Source organism: Mobula birostris, chromosome 14, assembly GCF_030028105.1.
Source record: "Mobula birostris isolate sMobBir1 chromosome 14, sMobBir1.hap1, whole genome shotgun sequence".
Taxonomy (NCBI): Eukaryota; Metazoa; Chordata; class Chondrichthyes; order Myliobatiformes; family Myliobatidae; genus Mobula; species Mobula birostris.
Genome location: NC_092383.1, coordinates 2,494,037 through 2,517,118, shown reverse-complemented (window position 1 = coordinate 2,517,118; position 23,082 = coordinate 2,494,037). Strand labels below are relative to the sequence as shown.

General features: G+C 40.0%; 1 protein-coding gene across 3 annotated transcripts in view; it reads right to left on the bottom strand.

Annotated features, from left to right (window-relative positions):
- Positions 1-20,886, bottom strand: part of dis3l (DIS3 like exosome 3'-5' exoribonuclease) — a 73,219-nt gene extending 52,333 nt beyond the window's left edge. Inside the window, exons 1-4 of one of the 3 annotated variants that reach the window (XM_072277961.1) lie at positions 20,622-20,886; positions 19,561-19,714; positions 5,702-5,830; positions 3,657-3,792 (exon numbers count right to left, since the gene is read on the bottom strand). In XM_072277961.1, coding sequence (XP_072134062.1) covers positions 3,657-3,792; positions 5,702-5,830; positions 19,561-19,714; positions 20,622-20,751 — 549 coding nt within the window. In that variant the 5' untranslated portion in view covers positions 20,752-20,886. Of the gene's footprint in view, positions 1-3,656; positions 3,793-5,701; positions 5,831-6,893; positions 6,999-19,560; positions 19,715-20,621 lie in introns of all 3 variants that reach the window. The other 2 variants (XM_072277962.1, XM_072277964.1) reach the window with 2 other exon arrangements.
- Between the last annotated feature and the right edge of the window lie 2,196 nt (positions 20,887-23,082).

Below are 23,082 nucleotides of genomic sequence, written 5' to 3'. Positions count from 1 at the left end.
TTGTTGTTTTGCGGCAACAGTACATTGCAAAACAATTAAAAAACTCTAAATTACAATAAACAATATATATTTTAAATTTTAATAAGTAGTGCAAAAAGAGAGCCAAGAAAAAGTGAGGTAGTGTACATAGGTTCAATGTCCATTCAGAAATCTAACGGCAGAAGGGCAGGAGATGTTGAATTCTTGTCGGTTGAGTTAAGAAACTGCAAGGATAAAAGGACCCTGGTGACGGTTATATACAGACCTCCCAACAGCAGCTGGGATGTGGACCACAGATTATAACAGGAAATAGAAAGAGTGTGTCAAAACAGCATTGTTATGATAGTCATGGAAGATTTCAACATGCAGGTCGACTGGGAAAATCAGGTTGGAAATGGATCTCAAGGGAGTGAGTTTGTTGAATGCCTACAAAATGGCTTTATAGAGTAGTTTGTCATTGAGTCTACTAGGGGATCAGCTATACTGGATTGGCTGTTATGCAATGAACCGGAGGTGATAAGTGATCTTAAGGTGAAAGAATCCTTCGGAGGCAGTGAACTCAGTTCAACTTGAAATCTGATAGGGAGAAAGTAAAGTCTGACATAGCGGTATTTCAGTGGAGTGGCTCTCAATACAGTGGTACAAGAAAGGAGTTGGCCAAAATAAATTGGAAGGAGATGCTGGTAAGGATGACCGCAGAGCAGCAATGGCATGAATTTCTGGGAAAAATGAGGAAGGTGCAGGATAGATGTACTCCAATAACAAAGAAATACTCAAATAGCAAAATAGTACAACTGTGGCTGACAAGAGGAGTCAAAGCTAATGTAAAAACAAAAAAGAAGGTATACAACAAAGCAAAAAAAATAGTGGGAAGGCAGAAGATTGGTAAGCTTATAAAACCCTATAGAGAGCAACTAAAAGAGTCATTACGAGGGAAAAAATGAAATATGAAATCCAGCTAGCAAACAATATCAAAGTGGATAGTAAAAGCTTTTTCAAGCATGTTAAAAAGAGATGAGAGTGCTTATAGCACTGCTAGAAAATGAGGCCGGAGAAATAATAACAGGGGACAAGGAGATGGCAGGTGAACTAAATGAGTATTTTGCATCAGTCTTCACTGCAGAAAACACTAGCAGTGTGCCAGATGTTGAAAGATGTGAGGGAAGAGAAGTGAGTGCAAGGGAGAAGGTGCTCAAAAAGCTGAAAGACCTAAAGGTACATAAGTCACCCAAACCAGATAAACTGCATCCCAGGGTTCTGAAAGAGGGAGCAGTAGAGATTGGTCCACAAAGTTGTCTGAAGTATTCTCTGATTCTCTGATTATGGATGAACTGCAACAAATGTTCATCCCAGTTTGGCAAAAGAATAAATCAAGGAAGGTAGTGCACCCGCGGCTGACAAGAGAAATTAGGGATAGTATCAATTCCAAAGAAGCAGCATACAAATTAGCCAGAGAAAGTGGCTCACCTGAGGACTGGGAGAAATTCAGAGTTCAGCAGAGGAGGACAAAGGGCTTAATTAGGAAGGGGAAAAAAGATTATGAGAGAAAACTGGCAGGAAACATAAAAACGGACTGTAAAAGCTTTTATAGATATGTAAAAAGGAAAAGACTAGTAAAGACAAATGTAGGTCCCCTGCAGGCAGAAACAGGTGAATTGATTATGGGGAGCAAGGACATGGCAGACCAATTGAATAATTACTTTGGTTCTGTCTTCACTAAGGAGGACATAAATAATCTTCCAGAAATAGTAGGGGACAGAGGGTCCAGTGAGATGGAGGAACTGAGCGAAATACATGTTAGTAGGGAAGTGGTGTTAGGTAAATTGAAGGGATTGAAGGCAGATAAATCCCCAGGGCCAGATGGTCTGCATCCCAGGGTGCTTAAGGAAGTAGCCCAAGAAATAGTGGATGCATTAGTGATAATTTTTCAAAACTCGTTAGATTCTGGACTAGTTCCTGAGGATTGGAGGGTGGCTAATGTAACTCCACTATTTAAAAAAGGAGGGAGAGAGAAACCGGGGAATTATAGACCGGTTAGCCTAACGTTGGTGGTGGGGAAACTGCTGGAGTCAATTATCAAGGATGTGATAACAGCACATTTGGAAAGCGGTGAAATGATCGGACAAAGTCAGCATGGATTTCTGAAAGGAAAATCATGTGTGACGAATCTCATAGAATTTTTTGAGGATGTAACTAGTAGAGTGGATAGGGGAGAATCAGTGGATGTGGTATATTTGGATTTTCAGAAGGCTTTTGACAAGGTCCCACACAGGAGATTAGTGTGCAAACTTAAAGCACACGGTATTGGGGGTAAGGTATTGGTGTGGGTGGAGAGTTGGTTAGCAGACAGGAAGCAAAGAGTGGGAATAAACGGGACCTTTTCAGAATGGCAGGCGGTGACTAGTGGGGTACCGCAAGGCTCAGTGCTGGGACCCCAGTTGTTTACAATATATATTAATGACTTGGATGAGGGAATTAAATGCAACATCTCCAAGTTTGCGGATGACACGAAGCTGGGTGGCAGTGTTAGCTGTGAGGAGGATGCTAAGAGGATGCAGGGTGACTTGGATAGGTTGGGTGAGTGGGCAAATTCATGGCAGATGCAATTTAATGTGGATAAATGTGAAGTTATCCACTTTGGTGGCAAAAATAGGAAAACAGATTATTATCTGAATGGTGGCTGATTAGGAAAAGGGGAGGTGCAACAAGACCTGGGTGTCATTATACACCAGTCATTGAAAGTGGGCATGCAGGTACAGCAGGCGGTGAAAAAGGCGAATGGTATGCTGGCATTTATAGCGAGAGGATTTGAGTACAGGAGCAAGGAGGTACTACTGCAGTTGTACAAGGCCTTGGTGAGACCACACCTGGAGTATTGTGTGCAGATTTGGTCCCCTAATCTGAGGAAAGACATCCTTGCCATGGAGGGAGTACAGAGAAGGTTCACCAGATTGATTCCTGGGATGGCAGGACTTTCATATGAAGAAAGAATGGATGAACTGGGCTTGTACTCGTTGGAATTTAGAAGATTGAGGGGGGATCTGATTGAAACGTATAAGATCCTAAAGGGATTGGACAGGCTAGATGCAGGAAGATTGTTCCCGATGTTGGGGAAGTCCAGAACGAGGGGCCACAGTTTGAGGATAGAGGGGAAGCCTTTTAGGACCGAGATTAGGAAAAACTTCTTCACACAGAGAGTGGTGAATCTGTGGAATTCTCTGCCACAGGAAACAGTTGAGGCCAGTTCATTGGCTATATTTAAGAGGGAGTTAGATATGGCCCTTGTGGCTACGGGGGTCAGGGGGTATGGAGGGAAGGCTGGGGCGGTGTTCTGAGTTGGATGATCAGCCATGATCATAATAAATGGTGGTGCAGGCTCCAAGGGCCGAATGGCCTACTCCTGCACCTATTTTCTATGTTTCTATGTTTCCTTTCCCAGTATCCAAGTGGGGTTGAAAAAGGATAATAAATCAGCCACGATTGAATGGCAGAGAAGACGCAATGTCCGAATGGCCTAATTCTGCTCTGATGTCTTATAGTCTTAAAGGTCCATACACCAAACTTGCCATTTTCTCCCCACCTTCTGCAGCTGCTGCCAGGTTTCCAGCAAACAATTTTATAATAACACCATGACTTATTCAACATGTTCCATCACGTATCACTGAACTGCTGATTACCTTAAATGATACAACAAACACTCCATCTATTTCACTCCCATACTTCTGAATGGCTTCTGTATCTTCGGTAACCATAACAACTGGCATTAATCCTGCAAGATGATTATAATACCAGACCGTGGCATAATAAATGCACCTAGAACAAATAATTAGCATTTTATTAATTTTCTTTGCATGACTGAAATAACAAACAATGTCCACATCATGGCTACAGTAGCGTAGTGGTTAGTGTAACACTATCACTGTGCCAAGAACCCAGGTTCAATTCACGCTGCTGTAAGGAGCTTATATGTTTTTCCCATGATTATATGGGCTTCCTCTGGGTGCTCAGGATCCTTCCCACATTTCAAAGACTTACGGGGGGGGGGGGGAGGTGGTTAGTAAGTTAATTGGTCATAAGGGGGTAATTGGGCAGCACAGGTTTGAATTGAATTGACTTTATTACTTACATCCTTCATATACATGAGGAGTAAAAATCTTTACATTATGTCTCTGTCTAAATTTGTAATGTGCAATTTATAGTAATTTATAATAAACAGTATGTATGACAATATAACAAAGAAATACAGTTGTGTTAGCATGAATTAATCAGTCTGATGGCCTGGTGAAAGAAGTTGTCCCGGAGCCTGTAGGTTAGTGGTCACCAACCTTTTTAAGCCCAAGATCCCCTACAGCCTGGTTTTTATGCTGCGGTACCGTTTCCGGGATGGTAGCAGCAGGAGTAGTTTGTGGTGAGGTGACTCAGGTCCCCAGTGATCCTTTGGGCCTTTTTTACTCACCTGTCTTTGTAAATGTCCTGAATAGTGGGAAGTTCACATCTACAGATGCGCTGGGCTGTCTGCACCACTCTGCAGGGTTCTGTGATTGAGGGAAGTACAGTTCCCACACCAGGCAGTGATGCAGCCAGTCAGGATGCTCTTAATTGTGCCCCTGTAGAAAGTTCTTAGGTGAGGGCCTATACCAAACTTCCTCAACCGTCTGAGGTGAAAGAGGCGCTGTTGTGCCTTTTGCACCACACAGTCGGTCTGTACAGTCCACATGAGATCCTCAGTGATGCTTATGCAGAGGAACTTAAAGCTGTTCACCCTCTCAACCCCAGATCCATTGATGTCAATAGAGGTTTATTGGGTGGAAAGAGTCTGTTACCGTGCTGTATCTCTAAATAAAAATAAATACAATGACAAGAGTGTAATACTAATCAGCTTCCAAACCTAGAAAACCCTTTCTTCCTAATTTCAAATTTACTTGAATACATTCCAGCAAGAAAAAATTGAGTTATATTGGGTGAATGCCTCTGCCATACTTGCAAAAGTTAAATCTATGTCATAACATTAAAACATCTACAATTCACCCATAAAGTTCCACCTTTTCATGAATTATACTACCCCACAGAGCAAACAAAATCCTGCAATTCTGAATTCCTGCCACAAATTCCTTCTCACACATCACAACTGCCATTCCAAAGTAATTTATAATTGCCTCGTCAGCCTCAGGTGACATTCCACTGTAAAAATGACAGGATCTGCCATATAGTCTAATGAGCCAACGATGCTCAATCTTACCAGATTGTCATTGCCATAGTTCCTCCTGTCCTCAGTTACAAAATTCTTACACTTAATCTTTGAGTTAATGCTCTTTAGACTATATTCAGTGAAGGATTGTGAATATGAAGGCAGAAACAAGTCAGACTATTTCTACTAGTCTTAGATTAGGTCAATCCTTGATGAGTAAAGCAGCCTAATATGATGGCTCTTGTGTAGGGGTTCCCAATCTTTTTTCGGCAATTGAGCCTCACCATTAACCCAGGGATCTACAGAACCCCTGCTCTATTGGTTCCTGATCAACATGTTTGTTTCAATCCCAAATGGTGAATGTATTTTTTTCCTGCAATATGTGAGATTAAACAGAAGTTGTACTTCTGCTCGTTTATGTTTTTAGTTGCCAGAGTGAACTAAAAACTTTTGAGATCAGTGTACAGTATTTTACATTAAATACAGTATTTTTTTTAAAAGCTAGAAAGATTAAATTGAAAGTCAATGACAAACCTGGTATGCCATTTTTCTAGGGATTCTCCTTGTTCTCTTGGGACATACGAGTACAACTGAAATTCATTGAAGAACATAATACATTCATGACGAGCATCCTTCAGCAGGTTCCGCAGCTTGTTGTACTGTCTGCAATGATACAAATGATGATGTAACCACACTGGTCCAATAGTTTTTCCACAATTGCTCATTTAAAAAAAAGTGGACTATTCCTTTTCTGTTCTTCTATCATCGCAACTTGAAATTTGTTCCTCAATCACTGGAAGTGTGGACAATGGAGTCCAGTTTTGACTTCAACACAGAGATACTTTGTTTGCAAAATACTTATGCATCTACAACATTTCTTTTTATTAAATTCTGGATTCTGACAAGGCAGATTCAGATTCATTTATTTATCACACGTACAATGAAATATACAGTGAAGTGCGTTGCTGCATTTGCAACCAACACAACCTAAGGATGCGCTGGGGTGACTTGCAAATATCGCCACACATTTTGGTGCCACCATATTCAGATGGTTGCAGAGGTATGACAATGTAGTAATTAACCTTCAACAATCACATCTTCATTTGTGTGAGAGATGGCCCCATCTGCTTGATGTTAGAAACACAGAAAACCTACAGCACAATACAGGCCCGTCGACCCACAAAGTTGTGCCAAACATGTCCCTACCTTAGAAATTACTAGGGTTACCCATAGCCCTCTATTTTTCTACGCTCCAATGTACCTATCCAAAAGTCTCTTAAAAGACCCTATCGTTTCCACCTTCACCACCGTTGCCAGCAGCCCATTCCACGCACTCACCACTCTCTACATAAAAAACTTGCCCCTGACATCTCCTCTGTACCTACTCCCAAGCACCTTAAATCTGTGCCCTCTTGTGGCAGCCATTTCAGCCCTGGGAAAAAACCTCTGACTATCCACATGTTCATTGATTTTGCTTTACCCAGGCTCCTCGGTGACACTCTCAGTCAAAAACTGCCTTGAAGTAAAGAGTAGTCACTCTCACCTCACCTTTCATATTGTACTAAGGTAAGAAAAAATGTGGAGCTGAATGATTCTGGCCAAACCCAAAATGAGATGGTTTTCTAGTAATTTATTCCTGATATGGAGTCGTCAATGTACAGAATTGGAAAAAGATGCAGAGGATTGTAAACTCAGCCAGCTCTACCATGGGCACTAGTTTTCCTACCATAGAGGACATCTTCAAAATGCAATGTCTCAAGGAGTCAGCATCCATCATGAAGGACCCTCACCATCCAGGACATGCCCTCTTCTCGTTACTACCATCAGGAACCTGAAGACACATATTCAACATTTTAGGAACAGCGTTTGCTCTTCTGCCATCAAATTTCTGAACGGACCATGAACACTATGATTACCTCACTTTTTGAACTACTGTATATATAACTCCTTCTCTCTGGTCACCCTTGGGCAAGCTATAGCACCTGTTTAGAACCCCCCACCCCCACCCCGATCAGGTTCACGTGAAGTCATGGGAACAGGTGGTGGATGATGGTATGAACAGCTGATACATATCACAAATCCTGGTTATGCAACCACTGATGCCAGGCAGACAATCTCTGAATGGCTGGGGTCACCCGTCTTATAAAGATACTGTCCAGAAGAAGGCTATGGCAAACCACTTCTGTAGAAAAATTTGCCAAGAACAATCATGATCATGCAACCCATAATGGATCACATGATATGACACGGCACATAACGATAATAATGTTATAGTAATTTTATGTACTGCACTGTACAACAAATTTCATGAAATAGGTCAGTGACAAGAAACCCGATTCTAACTCTGAGAAAGCAGTGCTTGACAGCAGTGTTAATGACACCTTCCATCACATTGCTGGTGATTGAGGGTAGACTGATTGTTTAGACATACAGACTGGACTTGCCCTGCAGTGTGGAACAGGATGAACATAAACAGTTTTCTGCATTGTCAGGTAGATGCCAGTGTTGGATCTGTACTAGAACAACTAGGCTAGAGGATCAAAGATCAAGTTAAAATTAGGAATTTAATTTGGTTATGCAGCAGCACCTAACAAGAATGTTTTGATAACAAAATAAAAGAGTTGGTACAATCTAATTAGCCAAAAAGAAAAGATCTTGTTGGTGAGGATCAAACTATTAACAAAAGGAATTAATGTTTAATAGGTTTCAATTAGATTCACCTTACACAAGCATATTTTGTCTTTTGGTGTAGTCATGTAAATTGAAGACGTGCTGAGAGTCAGCTAACAGAGATAAAACAGTATATTATGAGAATCGTGGAAAGCGAAATATTTCTATCTTCACCTGTGTCAATCAATATAAGCAGTGTAAAACTGCCCATTCCTCATTACTCTGCAGTTTGAAAATGCAATTCCATAGCAGTAAAAAAGACGTGATCATGTTTGTGTTTATCGGCATTTTGATAAGGAAAGTGACAGCTTTTCGATTTCAACTTGATCAACACAAATACTAAGCTCAGAACATATATTAGAATCTCCAAGCCATTAATTAGAAGTGCTTTATGTTAACTGTATACACAAGTATCAGTCTTACTCTTAGCAAATGATGAATAAATGCTTCTAAAACCTTATTGATTTCAAAAATAGACAAAACAATTAAAATAGAAATAAAAATAATCACTCATAAGTTGATAGCTTCAAAATAGCAAGACCAATGGATTTCCATTAAGATGAAGAATAACTTAGTATATAAATGAATAGAATAGAATAAAATAGAATAATAATATGTATCAGAATCACGTTTATTATCACCGGCATATGTTGTGACATTTGTTACCTTAGCGGCAGCAGTACATTGATAATAATGTAGGAAAAAAATATATATATAAATTAAAAATAATACAAAAACAGAAATATATGTTAAAAAATGAGGTAGAGTTCATGGGTTCAACGTCCATTTCGTAATCCAGTATCAGACAGGAAGAAACTGAATCACTTAGTCTGTGTTCTGCAGCTCTAGCTACCTGGGTTCAATCAGTTGTTGGGTGCTGTCTGCATGGAGTTTGCACATTCCCCTGTGTATGTTTGCCCTGGCTACTCGGGTTTCCAAGTCTTACATGTTGATTAATTAGCCTCTGTAAATTACTCCCAGTGTAGATAGATGGTGACAGCAATAATTACGAGAAGGCATCATAAACACAAGAGATAGAGAGAAATAAACAGTCAATATGTCAGGATGAGACCCTTCATAAATCAACTGCTTGTTCCTCTCCACAGATGCTGAGTTCCTCCAGCACTTTGTATGTGTTAATCAGGGACGACAATGGGAACAATTGATGGGCTGAGTGGCCTAATTCTGCTCCTATGAGAATTTACAGGGAGAAAGAGTGTATTTTGGAAGTGGCAAAGGCTCTACACTGAATTGCCTCCACCTTTGACATCAGGAAACAAAATAAATTTAAAACAATATGCAAATGAAAAATGTTTTTGTTTCTTTAATCATAACGTTTTGCTTTTTATATAATGGCTTATTTGGGTCAAGCTCAAACTTTAAAATAATAACAAAAAAAAATGAGTGAGAAGAGTCTCTTAAAGTCCTTAAATATTCCAGTCAAAACAGCAAAGATAGAAAATTGTCCCAGGCATGGATGTCCATATAATGCACAGTGGGAATCAAAAGAGTAACAGGGACAAAATGAAGAGCAATCTGCTAAACTGAACAGCTTTGATTAAAATAGCCCCAGGCTTTTAACAGACGCTCAATCCTTAAGGGAAAACTTTTTAAAATGTCATTAGCAAGTTAATTTAACTAATTGTATATTTAACTATTTACACCTTCTTGAAAAAGGAAAACTACTTTCATTTAATTAAAAGCCCTCCAAAGCCAAATACATTTTGTTGATTCTGTATAAATAAATCAATTATCTTACATTTTCTCTATCATCTGTTTTCAAGTCTATTCGAGCCGTTTACCCAGATGGATAAGAGAAACAAGGTCATACAGACAGAGTTTCAAAGGTAGGACCTCTAAAGGAAGGCAAGGTCGGAATTACTCCCAGTGCCATGTGTTACTACGTAGAAATGAGACCAGAGCAGATGAATGCGTGGCTGGAGGGAGCTTATACACTTCTTAGGCATTAGAACAATTTTTTGCGGCAGGTGGCACCTGTATAAAATCAAACAGATTGCACCTCAGAAACCAGAACCGATCTCCTTGCTGAGGGGTTTAATTTTGCTAATAGGAAGAATTTAAATCAGCTCAGATTAATTTCTCCAACTCTCCTCCCTCCCTCCTCTCTTTTTCCGTTCTCCATTCTGGTTCTCCTCTCACCCCTTCTCCTCACCTCCCTCCAGTGCCCCTCCACTTTCTCTTTCTTCACAGTCCACTATTCTTCTTCAGCCCATTACTTCTTCCTCCCAGCTTCTTACTTCATCACCCCTCTCCCCCATCCACCTACCTCATCTGGTTTCACCTATCACCTGCCAGTTTGTATCCACCCCGCCCCCACACAATCCTCATATTCTGGCTTCTGCCCCCTTCCCAGTCCTGATAAAGATCTCAGCCCAAAGTATCAACTCTTCATTCCTCTCCATAGATACTGCCTGATCTGAGAGTTCAGTCAGCACTTTGTGTGTGTTGCTCTGGATTTTCAGCATCTGCAGAATCTCTTATGTTTTAAAAGATTTTTTTTTAAATTTCAAGTGTAGTGAAAAAGAGGGACTTAGGGAGGAAGATCAAAGCAGTTCATGGCCACCAATGGAATGCAGCTACAGACAATTAGAAGGCCAGATTTTGAAAGCCAAAAGCACAATTTTAAATTGAATGTGCTGGAAGGCAGAGATATACAGGTCAACTGAGCTGCAAGTGATGGGAATTGAAATGAATGAAGACAACTTTTTTTTTGGGGGGAGGACATTGGGTTTTATAGAGCAAAAAAGACTGGTGAAGAAAGAACTAAAATGATTGATCATAGAAGTAAAAAAAACATAGGCAATGATTTTCAGTAGTAAGAGCCCAGAGACAGGGTCAGAGGTAAGCACTAATGCAGAAACTTTGTTAGAAACGATACCAAGGATTTGAAACTTGGAACAAGATTTTGTACAACTTTACTCAAACTTGAGCAAGTCATTAGGGAGGAGAAATAAGTTAGTGACAATAATTAATGACAGAATTTATGATGGCTATCAGCAAAAAGAATTGCAAGTCATCTATGACTTGAACTGACTACTAATACTCTATATTAATAAAATAATTCACTGTGCCAGTCCAGTGCATGATAAAACTGTAATCCTTCTGATAGGGTATCTGAAAAATGTGCCTGAAATTTTTCTATTCATTTATGGCACCATTATGCTTCAGCATCACATTAATTTTAGAAATATTGCACAAGATAAGCTTGGAAGATACTGGCAGAAGACAGTATTGCAGAATATGGTAATATTTTAAAATGTCTTACAAAGTGGAAGAAATGTCATCTCTCTATCAAAAAGAGGGTTCTGGAATAGGTAATGTTTTCAACTGAGGTGACCATTATTTTACATCCTTCATACAACCACTGTAGATTCAGAGGAGAAACATCACATTTCTAAAATACTCTTGAAAAGGTTCTACAAACAAACTGAAATCTCTAGGAATTCAGCACAAGTTATGAAAGTGGACAAAAACTGATTGAAATAGTTAACATTATGTGTTGGGAGTTATATCAGTTAGTGGTGGAAAAATACAGAACATCTTAAGGCTTGGTACTGGAACTACTATTATTAGAATTAAGATCTGTGAATAATGCCAAACCATGCAGTAATGTGGTAGTAGAAAATGCAATTCAGAAATCACAGAACACATTTATATCACAAGTCCAGAAATAAACAAATGTTTAAGTTGTACACAATTGATGCACTATTTATATTGTATTTTCTCATAATTTTATTTCATGCAATATAAGACGATAATAAACCCGATACTGAAAATTGATACATTGAGAGAAGAAGAATAAATATGAGCTGAACACTATTAGAGACACAAGTACAGGATGATAAAGACTGCACTGACTTGTCAAAGGGTACTTGAGATTTAAGGGGTGGGAAGCTAGGAGGAGTGGACAATGGCTCTATTAATTAATGATGATCTTACAGGAAAAGACTTAAGCTCAGGAAACCAAGAAGCAGCAGTGGCTTGGGTGAAGACAAGTAATAATAGAGGTGAGAAGTCCTTTTGACTCTCTAAAATGGCCAAATGATAGGACAGAGTGTTAAAGAAGAGATATTAGAAACTAATCAGATACAGTAAATATATGGCTATAATCATGAGGGATTTTTATCTATGCATAGATCAGAAAAGTGAGATGGCGAGATGTAGCCTGGATGCAAAGCACATGAAATAATTTTGGGATTGCTTCTTAGAATAGTTCTGGAGCCAACTAGAGAGCAGTCTATATTAGATGTGACATTGGCAACGAGAGAGGATTAATTAAAGATCTCATGATATGATTGCATTTTACATTCCCTCTGAAGGAGAAGTGAATGAGCCCATGACTAGCATTTTAAACTTAAATAAGGGCAGGTTTGAGAGCACGATATCAGAGTTCGTTAAGTAAACTAGAAGAGCAGTTCAAGGGATTAGTCAATCAAGACACAGTCACAAAAGATCTTTCAGAATACATACATCTCAACGAGAAAGGAATACTTCCAAGGAGAGGACCTGTGGTTGACGGAAAATTTAAAGATAGTATTGAATTTAGCGAGAAAGAAACAGCAGAGAATAACGAAAAGATTAAAAGGAAAATTAACCCATGAGATAAGCTAGCCAGAAACATAAAAGTAATTACTGGGAGCTTCTATAGATAATTAAGAAAGAAGAAAAGCAGATAAAGTTAGTATAAAGTGAAGATGGGGAATTAATAATAGAAAACAATGAGATTCCAGAAACAATGAAATTGGTATTTTGATTGGCCTGCTCTTGAGCTATATCTGGGGTGTATTCTCTATCAATCAGGAGTTAAAAGGTAGGCAGCTCAGAAAAATTATGATCATCAGGGTCTTAATACTGGGGAGCCGCATTCTAACAAAACTTCAGGTCTTGATTAACTTTCTCCCAGATTCTTAAATGAAATAGCAAGTAGGAAAGATGATATGTTGGTTTTAATTTTCCAAAATATCTTACATTAGGAAGGAAACTACAGGCCTGCTAGATAACATCTTTCATAGAAAAAAAACATTATAAACTGTTGTTAAATATGTTACAGGAGAGTATTTAGAAAAAAATATCAAGGTGATCAGGCAAAGCCAACATGACTGGGCAAGGTGATTCACTTCTGACCTGTATATCAGAGTTCTCTGAAGGGATTTACTGTATTTAGATTTCCAAGTCATTGAAAGGTGCTATCAAATGTTAACACAGAAAATTAAAGCACATGGTGTATTTGTGTGAACAGAAGAATGAATGGCTAATGTATTAGGCAAGGTGAGTGGTGTGCTACAGAAATCAGTAACAGCCGAACGTTTCACCATTTGTATTAATGACTTCGACGAAGATGCTGAGGTCTAATTGGTAAATTTACAGACAAGACTAATTGGGAAAGTACTTGGGGAGAGGAGAAGAAGAAGCACAAAGGAATATAGATGAGTGAATGGGCAAACAGGGTATGTTAGCAAAAGGGAAATTGGATTTTTTTTAAAATTGCCTCATTGGTGCAGAGGGATCTGGGTGTCCCGATGCATGATACTGCAAGTAATTAGGAAAGCTAACAGAGTATTATCATCATTTATTGAAGGGGAACTAAACAGAAGAGAGATTACCCTTCATTTATACAATGTAACAGAGGCACAAAATCTGGAGTACAACGTACAATTTTGGTCTCTTTATTTAAGTTTATTAATACATTAGCAGCTTAGAGAAGATTAGCAAATTGACATCTGGATTAGGTAGTTTTAAATGGTTGAACTGGTTCAGCTTTTATCTCTCGTATTTGAGGATAGAAAGAGGAGACAATGGGAACATACAAGATCCTACGGAGTTTGGATAAAGGACACTTTCTCTCAATGGAGGCCCTGAGGAGTTGTGTATTTAAGACAGGCAACACAAAATATCTTTTTTGAGGCGCATGAATTTCTTCATTAGAGAGAAGTGGAAGAAGAGCCTACAGTGTTCTTAAGATGGAGGTAGATTCTTGATAAGGGGTGAAACTGGGTGAAAAGTTACTAAGCATGAATGAAACACAGACTTGTGGTGTAATTGCACTGAATGGTGCAGTGGCCCAGGGGCTTCTCCAGTTTCCATTTCTTTTTTTTTTATAATTTTATTTTTATTTGGATAAGGAATTCACAAATATCATGTACTTTTTTCACACATATAACCTTTTCCATTTTTTTATATGTATAAAACTATAATTATTTATACATTAAGTACACATTGAGATGATATAAAAGAAAATTAGACACTTAAATAGATAATTATGTACAGTGGTAATTCTAATCTATTAGGCTAAGTAATGGTATTAGTTGTTAAGAAAAATGGTAATAATAGTTTCCATATAACTCTTCTGGACCATTTCCACTGGTCCAAAATGTTGTATGTAAGCCTATGTAACAACCATTGTAGGTGTTTATATCCTAATTTGTTCATGCTTGCTCCTGCCCGCAGACATAATTATCCAATCCCTATGTACTTATTTACTTAATTTTTTCATTTTTTATCCCTTTCCCAAATCTTTCCCTTTATTTGTGTTAATTCTCTATTTTCCAAAAGAAAACAAAAAAAAAGACATTTAGACTAGGGGTGCTTACGTTAGCAATATTACTGTGTTGATGAGAAGAGCAGTATAAATCATTAGGAGAGTCATCTAAAGTCTGCTCGCATTGGGGTTATATATTCAATCCATTTATTCCAGATTTGATAAAAGTTTTCTTTTTGAATTCTCAGGGAGTAAGTCAACTTTTCCATTTTAAATATTTCCAAGATAATTTCGTGCCAATCTTCTAACGTAGGTGGTATTGGATTTAGCCACTTTCTAGTGATTGATTTCCTACTTGCTGCTAAGAGAGCCTGCAGCAACTTTATATCTTCCTTCTGTTCAAGAAACAACACATGCCCCAAATAGAGCGTCTCAAAGTTCAGAAGTATCTGGGACCTAAGTACCTTAACTAATGTTCTATGAATACTTTCCCAATATAGACTTAATTTAGGGCAATCCCAGAAAATATGAAAATGATTTGCCTCCTTGGAGCCGCACCTTCTCCAACATGTCATGCTTGTATCTTTATATTTTTCCTGATATGGGGTCTTGAATTACCTTATAATGTTTTTCCAACAACGTTCTCTCCAAGTCAAAGAATTAGTCGAGGACCATTGAAAGCTGCAGATTTTCCCCCAAGCCTCCTCTGAAAGTACCAACCCCGCTTCTTTCTCCCACTTCTCTTTAATATACAGTGTATTTACATTTTTAGCATGGGAGAGTACATTATATAATCGAGAAACTGATTTACTAGGTATTGAACTGCAAGCCGAATTCAGAACCTTGAAAAATTCTAATTCTACTGTTGATAGGTCTGTATATCTACAACTCTGGTCAACATAGTTTCGTACTTGAAGGTACCTAAAAAAGTCATCGTGTCCAATTTCCATTTCATACACAAACATGCCTGTTAGAGCATCAACCCACTCCTGACTATATAGTTAAAAGATATACATGACTTAGTATGGTATTTAACCCCATTCCCTTACCTACTTTCAGCTATATAACTCTTATTCCATCCCATCCTCACTGTACCCATGCAAAATTCATATCCTTGCTTTCCTGATTGTAAGATAGGAAGTCATTCCTGCCTGTGGCCATCAAACTTTACAACTCCTCCCTTGGAGGGTCAGACACCCTGAGCCAATAGGCTGGTCCTGGACTTACTTCCTGGCATAATTTACATATTACTATTTAACTATTTATGGTTTTATTACTATTTATTATTTATGGTGCAACTGTAACGAAAACCAATTTCCCCCGGGATCAATAAAGTATGACTATGATTGAATATTTTGGCACTTTGCATTCTGCCCTCTCCAGAACCTCTCCTCACATAAACCTTCAAAAGCTCCATGAAAGAAAACGCAGGGATATGTAGGAGGGAAGGATTAGATTGATCTAAAGTCTCCTCCCACAGTCCAAAGACATACAAGTTATCAGAATCAGGTTTAATATCATTGGCCTATGTCGTGAAATTTGTTTTGTGCAGTAGCAGTGCAATAAATATTAAAAAGTACAAATTACAATATACAAAAAAAAAGAAAATTAAATTGAGTCCTGTGGAAGGATCTCGACCTGAAACATCGTCTGTACTTCTTTCCTAGATGCAGCCTGGCCTGCTGAGTTCCTCCAACATTTTGTGTCTGCTGCTTGAATTTCCAGCATCTGCAAATTCTCTCGTTTGTGATTAATTAGTAGTGTAAAAAGAGAGGGGATAAAATACTGATGTAGTGTTCATGGGTTGATTGTCCATTCAGAAATCAGATGGCAGAGGGGAAGAAGCTGTTCCTGAAATGATGAGTGTGTGCTTTCAGTCTCCTGTACTTCCTCCTTGATGGTAGCAATGAGAAGACTGCTTGCTCCAGGGATATGGGTGCCCTTAATGAGGGTTTTCGAGGCTTCGTCTTTTGAAGGTGTCCTGGATTCTGGAGAGGCTACTGCCCAAGATGGAGCTGGCTGAGTTTAAAAATTTCTGCAGCTTTTTCTGATCCTGTGCAGTGGCCCCTCCATACCAGACAGCGATGCAGCAAGAATGCTTTTCATGGCACATCTGCAAAAATTTGCACGTGTCTTTGTGACATACCAAATCCCCCCAAACTCCTAATGCTGTCACGTCTTCTTTGTAATAGTATCAATATGTTGGGTCCAGGATAGATCTTCAGAGATGTTGACACTCCCAGGAACTTCAAACTGCCCACCCTTTCCACTTCTGATCCCTCGATGAGGACTGGTATGTTGCTTCATCTTAACCTTTCTGACGTCTACAATCAATTCCTTGGTCTTATTGACATTGAGTGCAAGGTTGCTGCTACTACACCACTCAACCAGTTGATCGATCTCGCTTCTGTACGGCCCCTTGTCACCATCTAAAATTCGGCCAACAATAGTTGTGTTGTCGGCAAATTTATAGTTGGTGTTTGAGCTGTGGCCAGCCACACAGGTGTAGAGTAGAGCAGAACAGAGAAGTGGACTAAGCATGCATCTTTGAGGTGTGCCAATGTTGCCTGTCAACCAAGGAGGAGATGTGGTTTCCTGGTGAGGAAGTCAAGGATCCAGCTGCAGAGGGAGGTACAGAGGCCTGGGTTTTGCAGCTTGTTTATTAGTGGGTAAATTGTCCTGTGATTACTTACTTACCTACTGCCCATACATCGCTGCTGTTTAGGGCAGCAATTAAGATCCTCCAGCTCTGTCTGTCCATACGGTCACAGAAAGATATAGAATGATTCTTCATTGTCGTTTCTGTAACTGTTTTGTTTTACTTGTCAGTGTTGTTAGCCCTGAGCTTACCCCAAACCTGGAGGACCAGTGGCCCACTCTTAGTCTGGCCCCTACCCTTTGATTTGTTTGGCACTGATGACCCTACCAAGAGCCAAAACATAAAGCCCTGACTCCAGCCACCATAGTTCTCTGGGTCACTGAGGCACACAAGCCTCCAAACACTACAAGAGGGTCCTGTGATTGGTGTAGGATTAAGTAGCGGGGTTGCTGGTGGTGTAGTTTGTTAGGTCGGAAGGGCCTGTTCCTCACTTTATCTCTAAATAAATAAGTAGGTTAAAGAGTCAGCACACCATTGTGGGCTGAAGGGCCAGTACTGTGTTATACCATTCTATGTTAATCCTTAACTACACTAAGTTACACCATCCCTTATTTATGTGCATTAACACCTATTGTCCCCTCTCTCATAAGACATATCAAATTTATTTCCACATGATATAAAATGAAGCCATTTGACCTGTCATGGCCATGTTGTAGAGCAATCCTAATCCCAGTCACTGTATTTTCCCAGTAACCCACTTAGAAGTTAAAGTACTCTAACCTCTAAGTTTGTTTTTAAATAATTCTTTATTCTGATAATTGTTTAATGTTGTTGTTTTTTGTCACATGTCACACCAACACACAATAAATTCCCAATACAGGGGATTCCAATTAATTGGGTCATCAGCTAATCGTGGCAACTGCTTATTTGGGACAACTCTTAAAGACCAAAAACTAATCAAGAAGAAAATCCGGATTCCCTTAGTTTATTTGGGTAACTATGCCACTTAATTGGGATAGGAGACTGTTGCTGAAGTTTCTCGTTTCTGTGCACTTGCGAGGCCATTACATGATACACAATGCTTACAACGAACAGTTTTTAAGTAGTGTCACTTATGTGTGCTTGTGTCCAAAAAACAGTGATTTTTGACACTGATAGTTGACAAGAAATAAGCAAACTCCAAACTGTTTTGCTCACTGCGGTTTCAAGCATTCAAGCTTGGAGTTGCCAGAAATGGCTGACAGTGAAAATGAAACAAGTTAGGAACTATGAAGAATTTGAAGGTATTGACAATCATTTTGAATGTTACAATGCAAATGAAGATCTGGAGGATGCAATCATTGACCACACTGTATGAAGGAAGTCCATCACCTGCATGAGGTGTCTGAGCTGATTTTGTTCCATTACAGTCAATCAAAAGAACATAGCAACATACACTGGAATAATTCCTCCATCAATAACTATTACGGACTACAGTTTTATGGTACTGTAGTAGTGTTAGTGTTCTAATTTGTTCTGCATTTCCACTTAAATACATAATTTGTTACTCAGTTAAATGGTAGCTTGTCTTTTTTGTATGTTTTTAACTATTTTCATGAAACTGCAGCTATTTGGGGCAGCTGCCTAGTTGGGCCAAAATGTATTGGTCCTGATATGTCTGAGTTAACCAGAATCCACTGTACATGTAAATGTATATGGCGAATAAGACCCTTCATCCTTCATAAATTATCCCCAGATTGTGTCACCCATTTACACTAGTGGCAATCTACAGTGACCAATTAACCTACCAGCCTGCAGATTTTTAGGATGTGGGAGAAAACCCCAGCACCCTGAGGAAACCTGTAGCTACAAGGAAAATGTGCAAACTCTACATAGTCAGCACCAGAGGTCAGGAATAAACCTGGGTGTTCGAAGCTGCGAGGTACCAGCAACATTAGCTGTCCCGTTCTAAAGATTATATATTATAACTTGTAATTTTTTTGCTCAAATAACCAACTATTTCCTTGCTTTTCTTCTATTCCTTGTAATTTCTTTATTTAGAGATACAACATGGAACAGACCCTTCTGGCCCAACAAGCCACACCACCCAGCAACCCACCTATTTAACCCTAGTCTAATCACAGACCAATTAACATACTAATCGGTTTGACTTTGGACTATAGGAGGAAACCAGAGCATTCACAGGAAACCCACATGATTATTTGTTGAATAAGAATTCTTTTTTCTTCGACTCATGTCCTCTTTTCACTCCTTTCATGTCACCTTTGACACTTGCTCTCACAATGCCATCTTCTCTGTATATCCTCGAATGGCTCCAATCATTAAACTTTTAAAAATAAACCAATTTATTTGACCAAAACTTTTACTAGCCTTCTTAATCCGTCCACTTTCCTCCCACTACCAGCTCGTTAAGTTTGCTATGAATTCTGTACAAATACTAACAAATGAATGCAAATGAATTAAGAACTTAAACTAAAACTGTCTGTATTGTTTTGTTATGATAGTTGCGAAGAAGCAATCAGTTAAATGAGTTCTGGGGAGTTTTCTACTTAGTAACTATACTGCATTTTATGCAATCTTTAGAACCATCAAACGACCATCTACAGAGAAATAACCAGCACTAACCTGCGTCCCTTCTGGTGCTGGACAGCCTGACAAGCTGTCTGCATGAAGATAATGCCTCTTAATTCAGGAAACTCAAGTATCTCCAGATAATCTTGCACCACTTTCCAGTCAGGTATCACATAATGTGTTGCACTTTCTGAGAGCAATTTCCCTTCTGAAATATTAAGTTAATATAGAACTAAGCAATGGCATATTACAAAAATGATAACTACACTAACAGGATATTAGTTTTAGAGAAACGTTTTGATTTTTAGATGGGCATTAAACTGATTTTTGCTAGGTCTGATTAATGTGGAAGACCACTCTGTACTATTTGAAATGCAAAGATACCTGTGCAAAATTCATCTATTTCTCAACCAATAAAGGTAGTTTGTCAAACTATTTGTTTAAGGGCTATTGAGATTTTTGTGTGGAAAATGGCTGGCAGGTTGACTGGCATATCGAGGTTGACAACAATTCAAAAATAATTCATCAATTGTACAGCTTTTTGGGATATGTTGTAAAATGCAAATCGTTTCCCTATTACAAGATTCCTTAAACGTGATCATTATTTTAATTAACGATCCTTATGTAATTTTGTACCAGCCAACCCTCTGAAGTCGCAAGGTTATTACACAAATCCGTGTGATTTGAATGTTTATGATCGCACTCCAGTGGAGGGCCGTGGGAGTGCTGAGGTGCCAGATTGTGGTCCCGACATCTTAGACATATAAAAAAAATTCCACGGTTGTAATTAAAGATCAGAGAGCTCCAGAGGATAATATTCATTCCTCAAACACCATCACCAAAACAAATTAACTGACCTCTTTGTACCGCGCTTTGCGAGATAATGCAAATTGGTTCTGGCAACGGTAACTAGACGAGAGAGAAAAGAACTTTCGGAGCTGTAAAACTTTTGAGGGTAAAGTGGTAAACGCGAGGAAAGGTTAAGGATTCGGATGAAATAACCGCTTCTCTCTCCTGCGGCTTATCATCTCTCGGCGGCTACTGCCGTTCGGCTGCGAGATGAGTGTTTTCATTTCGCATTTGCAGCACGGTGCCTCCCCTTTGCCCATCTTTACCGTTGTGGCACCGGGCCTGGCACAGGCAGCTGTGGCACGGCACCGACTCCCGCAGGTAGTGCTCCCGCACCACACGCACCGACTTCCCCTTGCAGCTCCTCAGGTGCAGCACCTTCTCCGTCTTAATCATCGTGCAGCCGGAAGGGAGGCATGGGCCGGCGGGTCGGCTCGCTGCTCTCGTCTCCAACGCGCCTCCCGGCCGAGGGCTGCACGAACCGCGCTTTCCGGACGACCGCTACCCCCATCTCCTGCCGCCCATTTTCCGCCCTCCCCCCCGGAAGCACTCGCCCGCGTCACCCGGAAATACAACCCCGCTCTGCGGGGCAAAGTGATTCCCAAAGCCCTCAACCACGCAATTGAAAGGCTGGGGATTCCCCCAAGAGTTTAGATTGACAGTGTTAGAAAACTACGGCACTTCGGCCCATATAGTCCACCACTAAACCATTTAAACTGCCCACTCCCATTGTCCTGCACCTGGACTCACATGGTGTGAGCAGAATTATCTGCAGCTTAATGTGAAAAAGACTAAGGAGCTGGTGGTAGTCATAGTCATACTTCATTGATCCCGGGGAAAATTGGTTTTTGTTACAGTTGCACCATAAATAATAAATAGTAATAGAAATAGTAATATTACTATTAGTAAATAGTAATAGTCATAGAAATAATAAATAGTAATAGAATAGTAATAGAAAATAGTAATAAATAGTTAAATAGTAATATGTAAATTATGCCAGTAAATTATGAAATAAGTTCAGGACCAGCTTATCGGCTCAGGGTGTCTGACCCTCCAAGGGAGGAGTCTCCTCAGGAAATAGAGACGGCTCTGACCCTTCTTGTAGACCTGAGGAGAGCTAAGGTACCGGTGACCCCTGTTTCCATCCAGGGGGTCAGTGTGGACATGGTGGAGGATTACAGATACCTGGGGATATGAATTGACAATAAACTGGACTGGTCAAAGAACACTGAGGCTGTCTACAAGAAGAGTCAGAGCCGTTTCTATTTCTTGTGGAGACTGAGGTCCTTTAACATCTGCTGGACGATGCTGAGGATGTTCTACGAGTCTGTGGTGGCCAGTGCTATCATGTTTGCTGTTGTGTGCTGGGGCAGCAGGCTGAGGGTAGCAGACACCAACAGAATCAACAAACTCATTTGAAAGGCCAGTGATGTTGTGGGGATGGAACTGGACTCTCTGACGGTGGTGTCTCAAAAGAGGATGCTGTCTAAGTTGCATGCCATCTTGGACAATGTCTCCTATCCACTACATAGTGTACTGGGTGGGCACAGGAGTACATTCAGCCAGAGACTCATTCCACCGAGATGCAACACTGAGCGTCATAGGAAGTCATTACTGCCTGTGGCCATCAAACTTTACAACTCCTCCCTTGGAGGGTCAGACACCCTGAGACAATAGCCTGGTCCTAGACTTATTTCCTGGCAAAATTTACATATTACTATTTAACTATTTATAGTTTTATTACTATTTAATTATTTATGGTGCAACTGTAACGAAAACCAATTTCCCCCGGGATCAATAAAGTATGACTACTACTACTACTACTACTCCTCCATTCCCATCTGAGTCACGGAGCCAGACTCAGTGCCAGAGACTGTACCACTGTGACTTTCCTCAGCAAACTCACCCCCACCAACAGTATCCCAAGTGATATACACTACCTGTATACAGTGGAGGGAGTTGGTAGGTGTACTCTGCACTGGCTCCTTAACCCCTTTCCCCTTCCTGACTGTCACCCAGTCTCCTGTGTCCTGCACCTTGGGTGTAACTACCTCTCCATATGTCCTATCTATCATTCCCTCAGCCTCCTGCATGATCTGGAGTTCATCCGGTTCCAGCTCTGACTCCTTAAGGCAGATTGTTAGAAGTTGCAGCTGGATGCACTTCTCACAGCTGTAGTCATCAGGGACACTGAAGGTCTCCCTGTCTTCCCACATCCCGCAAGAGGAGCATTTCACTATCCTGCCTGGCATCCCTACTGTTCTAACTGGGAAAATATAAAGAAGGAAAAAAACAATAAATAAACTGGTTGGGCAGGGGAAAGCTACCTACAGCTTTTTGCTTTCTCTCACTCAGGCCTCTCCTCGCTGGAGCCTCAAAGAGCTAAAGTCTCAAGATCCCCTGTAACACTGCCCACTCCAACAGTGCCTCTCATATACTTCAAAACCCCCACTCTAACACTGCCCACTCCAACAGTGCCGCTCATATACTTCAAAACCCCCACTCTAACACTGCCCACTCCAACAGTGCCTCTCATATACTTCAAAACCCCCACTCTAACACTGTCCACTCCAACAGTGCCCCCATATACTTCAAAACCCCCACTCTAACACTGTCCACTCCAACAGTGCCTCTCATATACTTCAAAATCCCCACTCTAACACTGTCCACTCCAACAGTGCATCTCATATACTTCAAAACCCCCTGTAACACTGCCCACTCTAACAG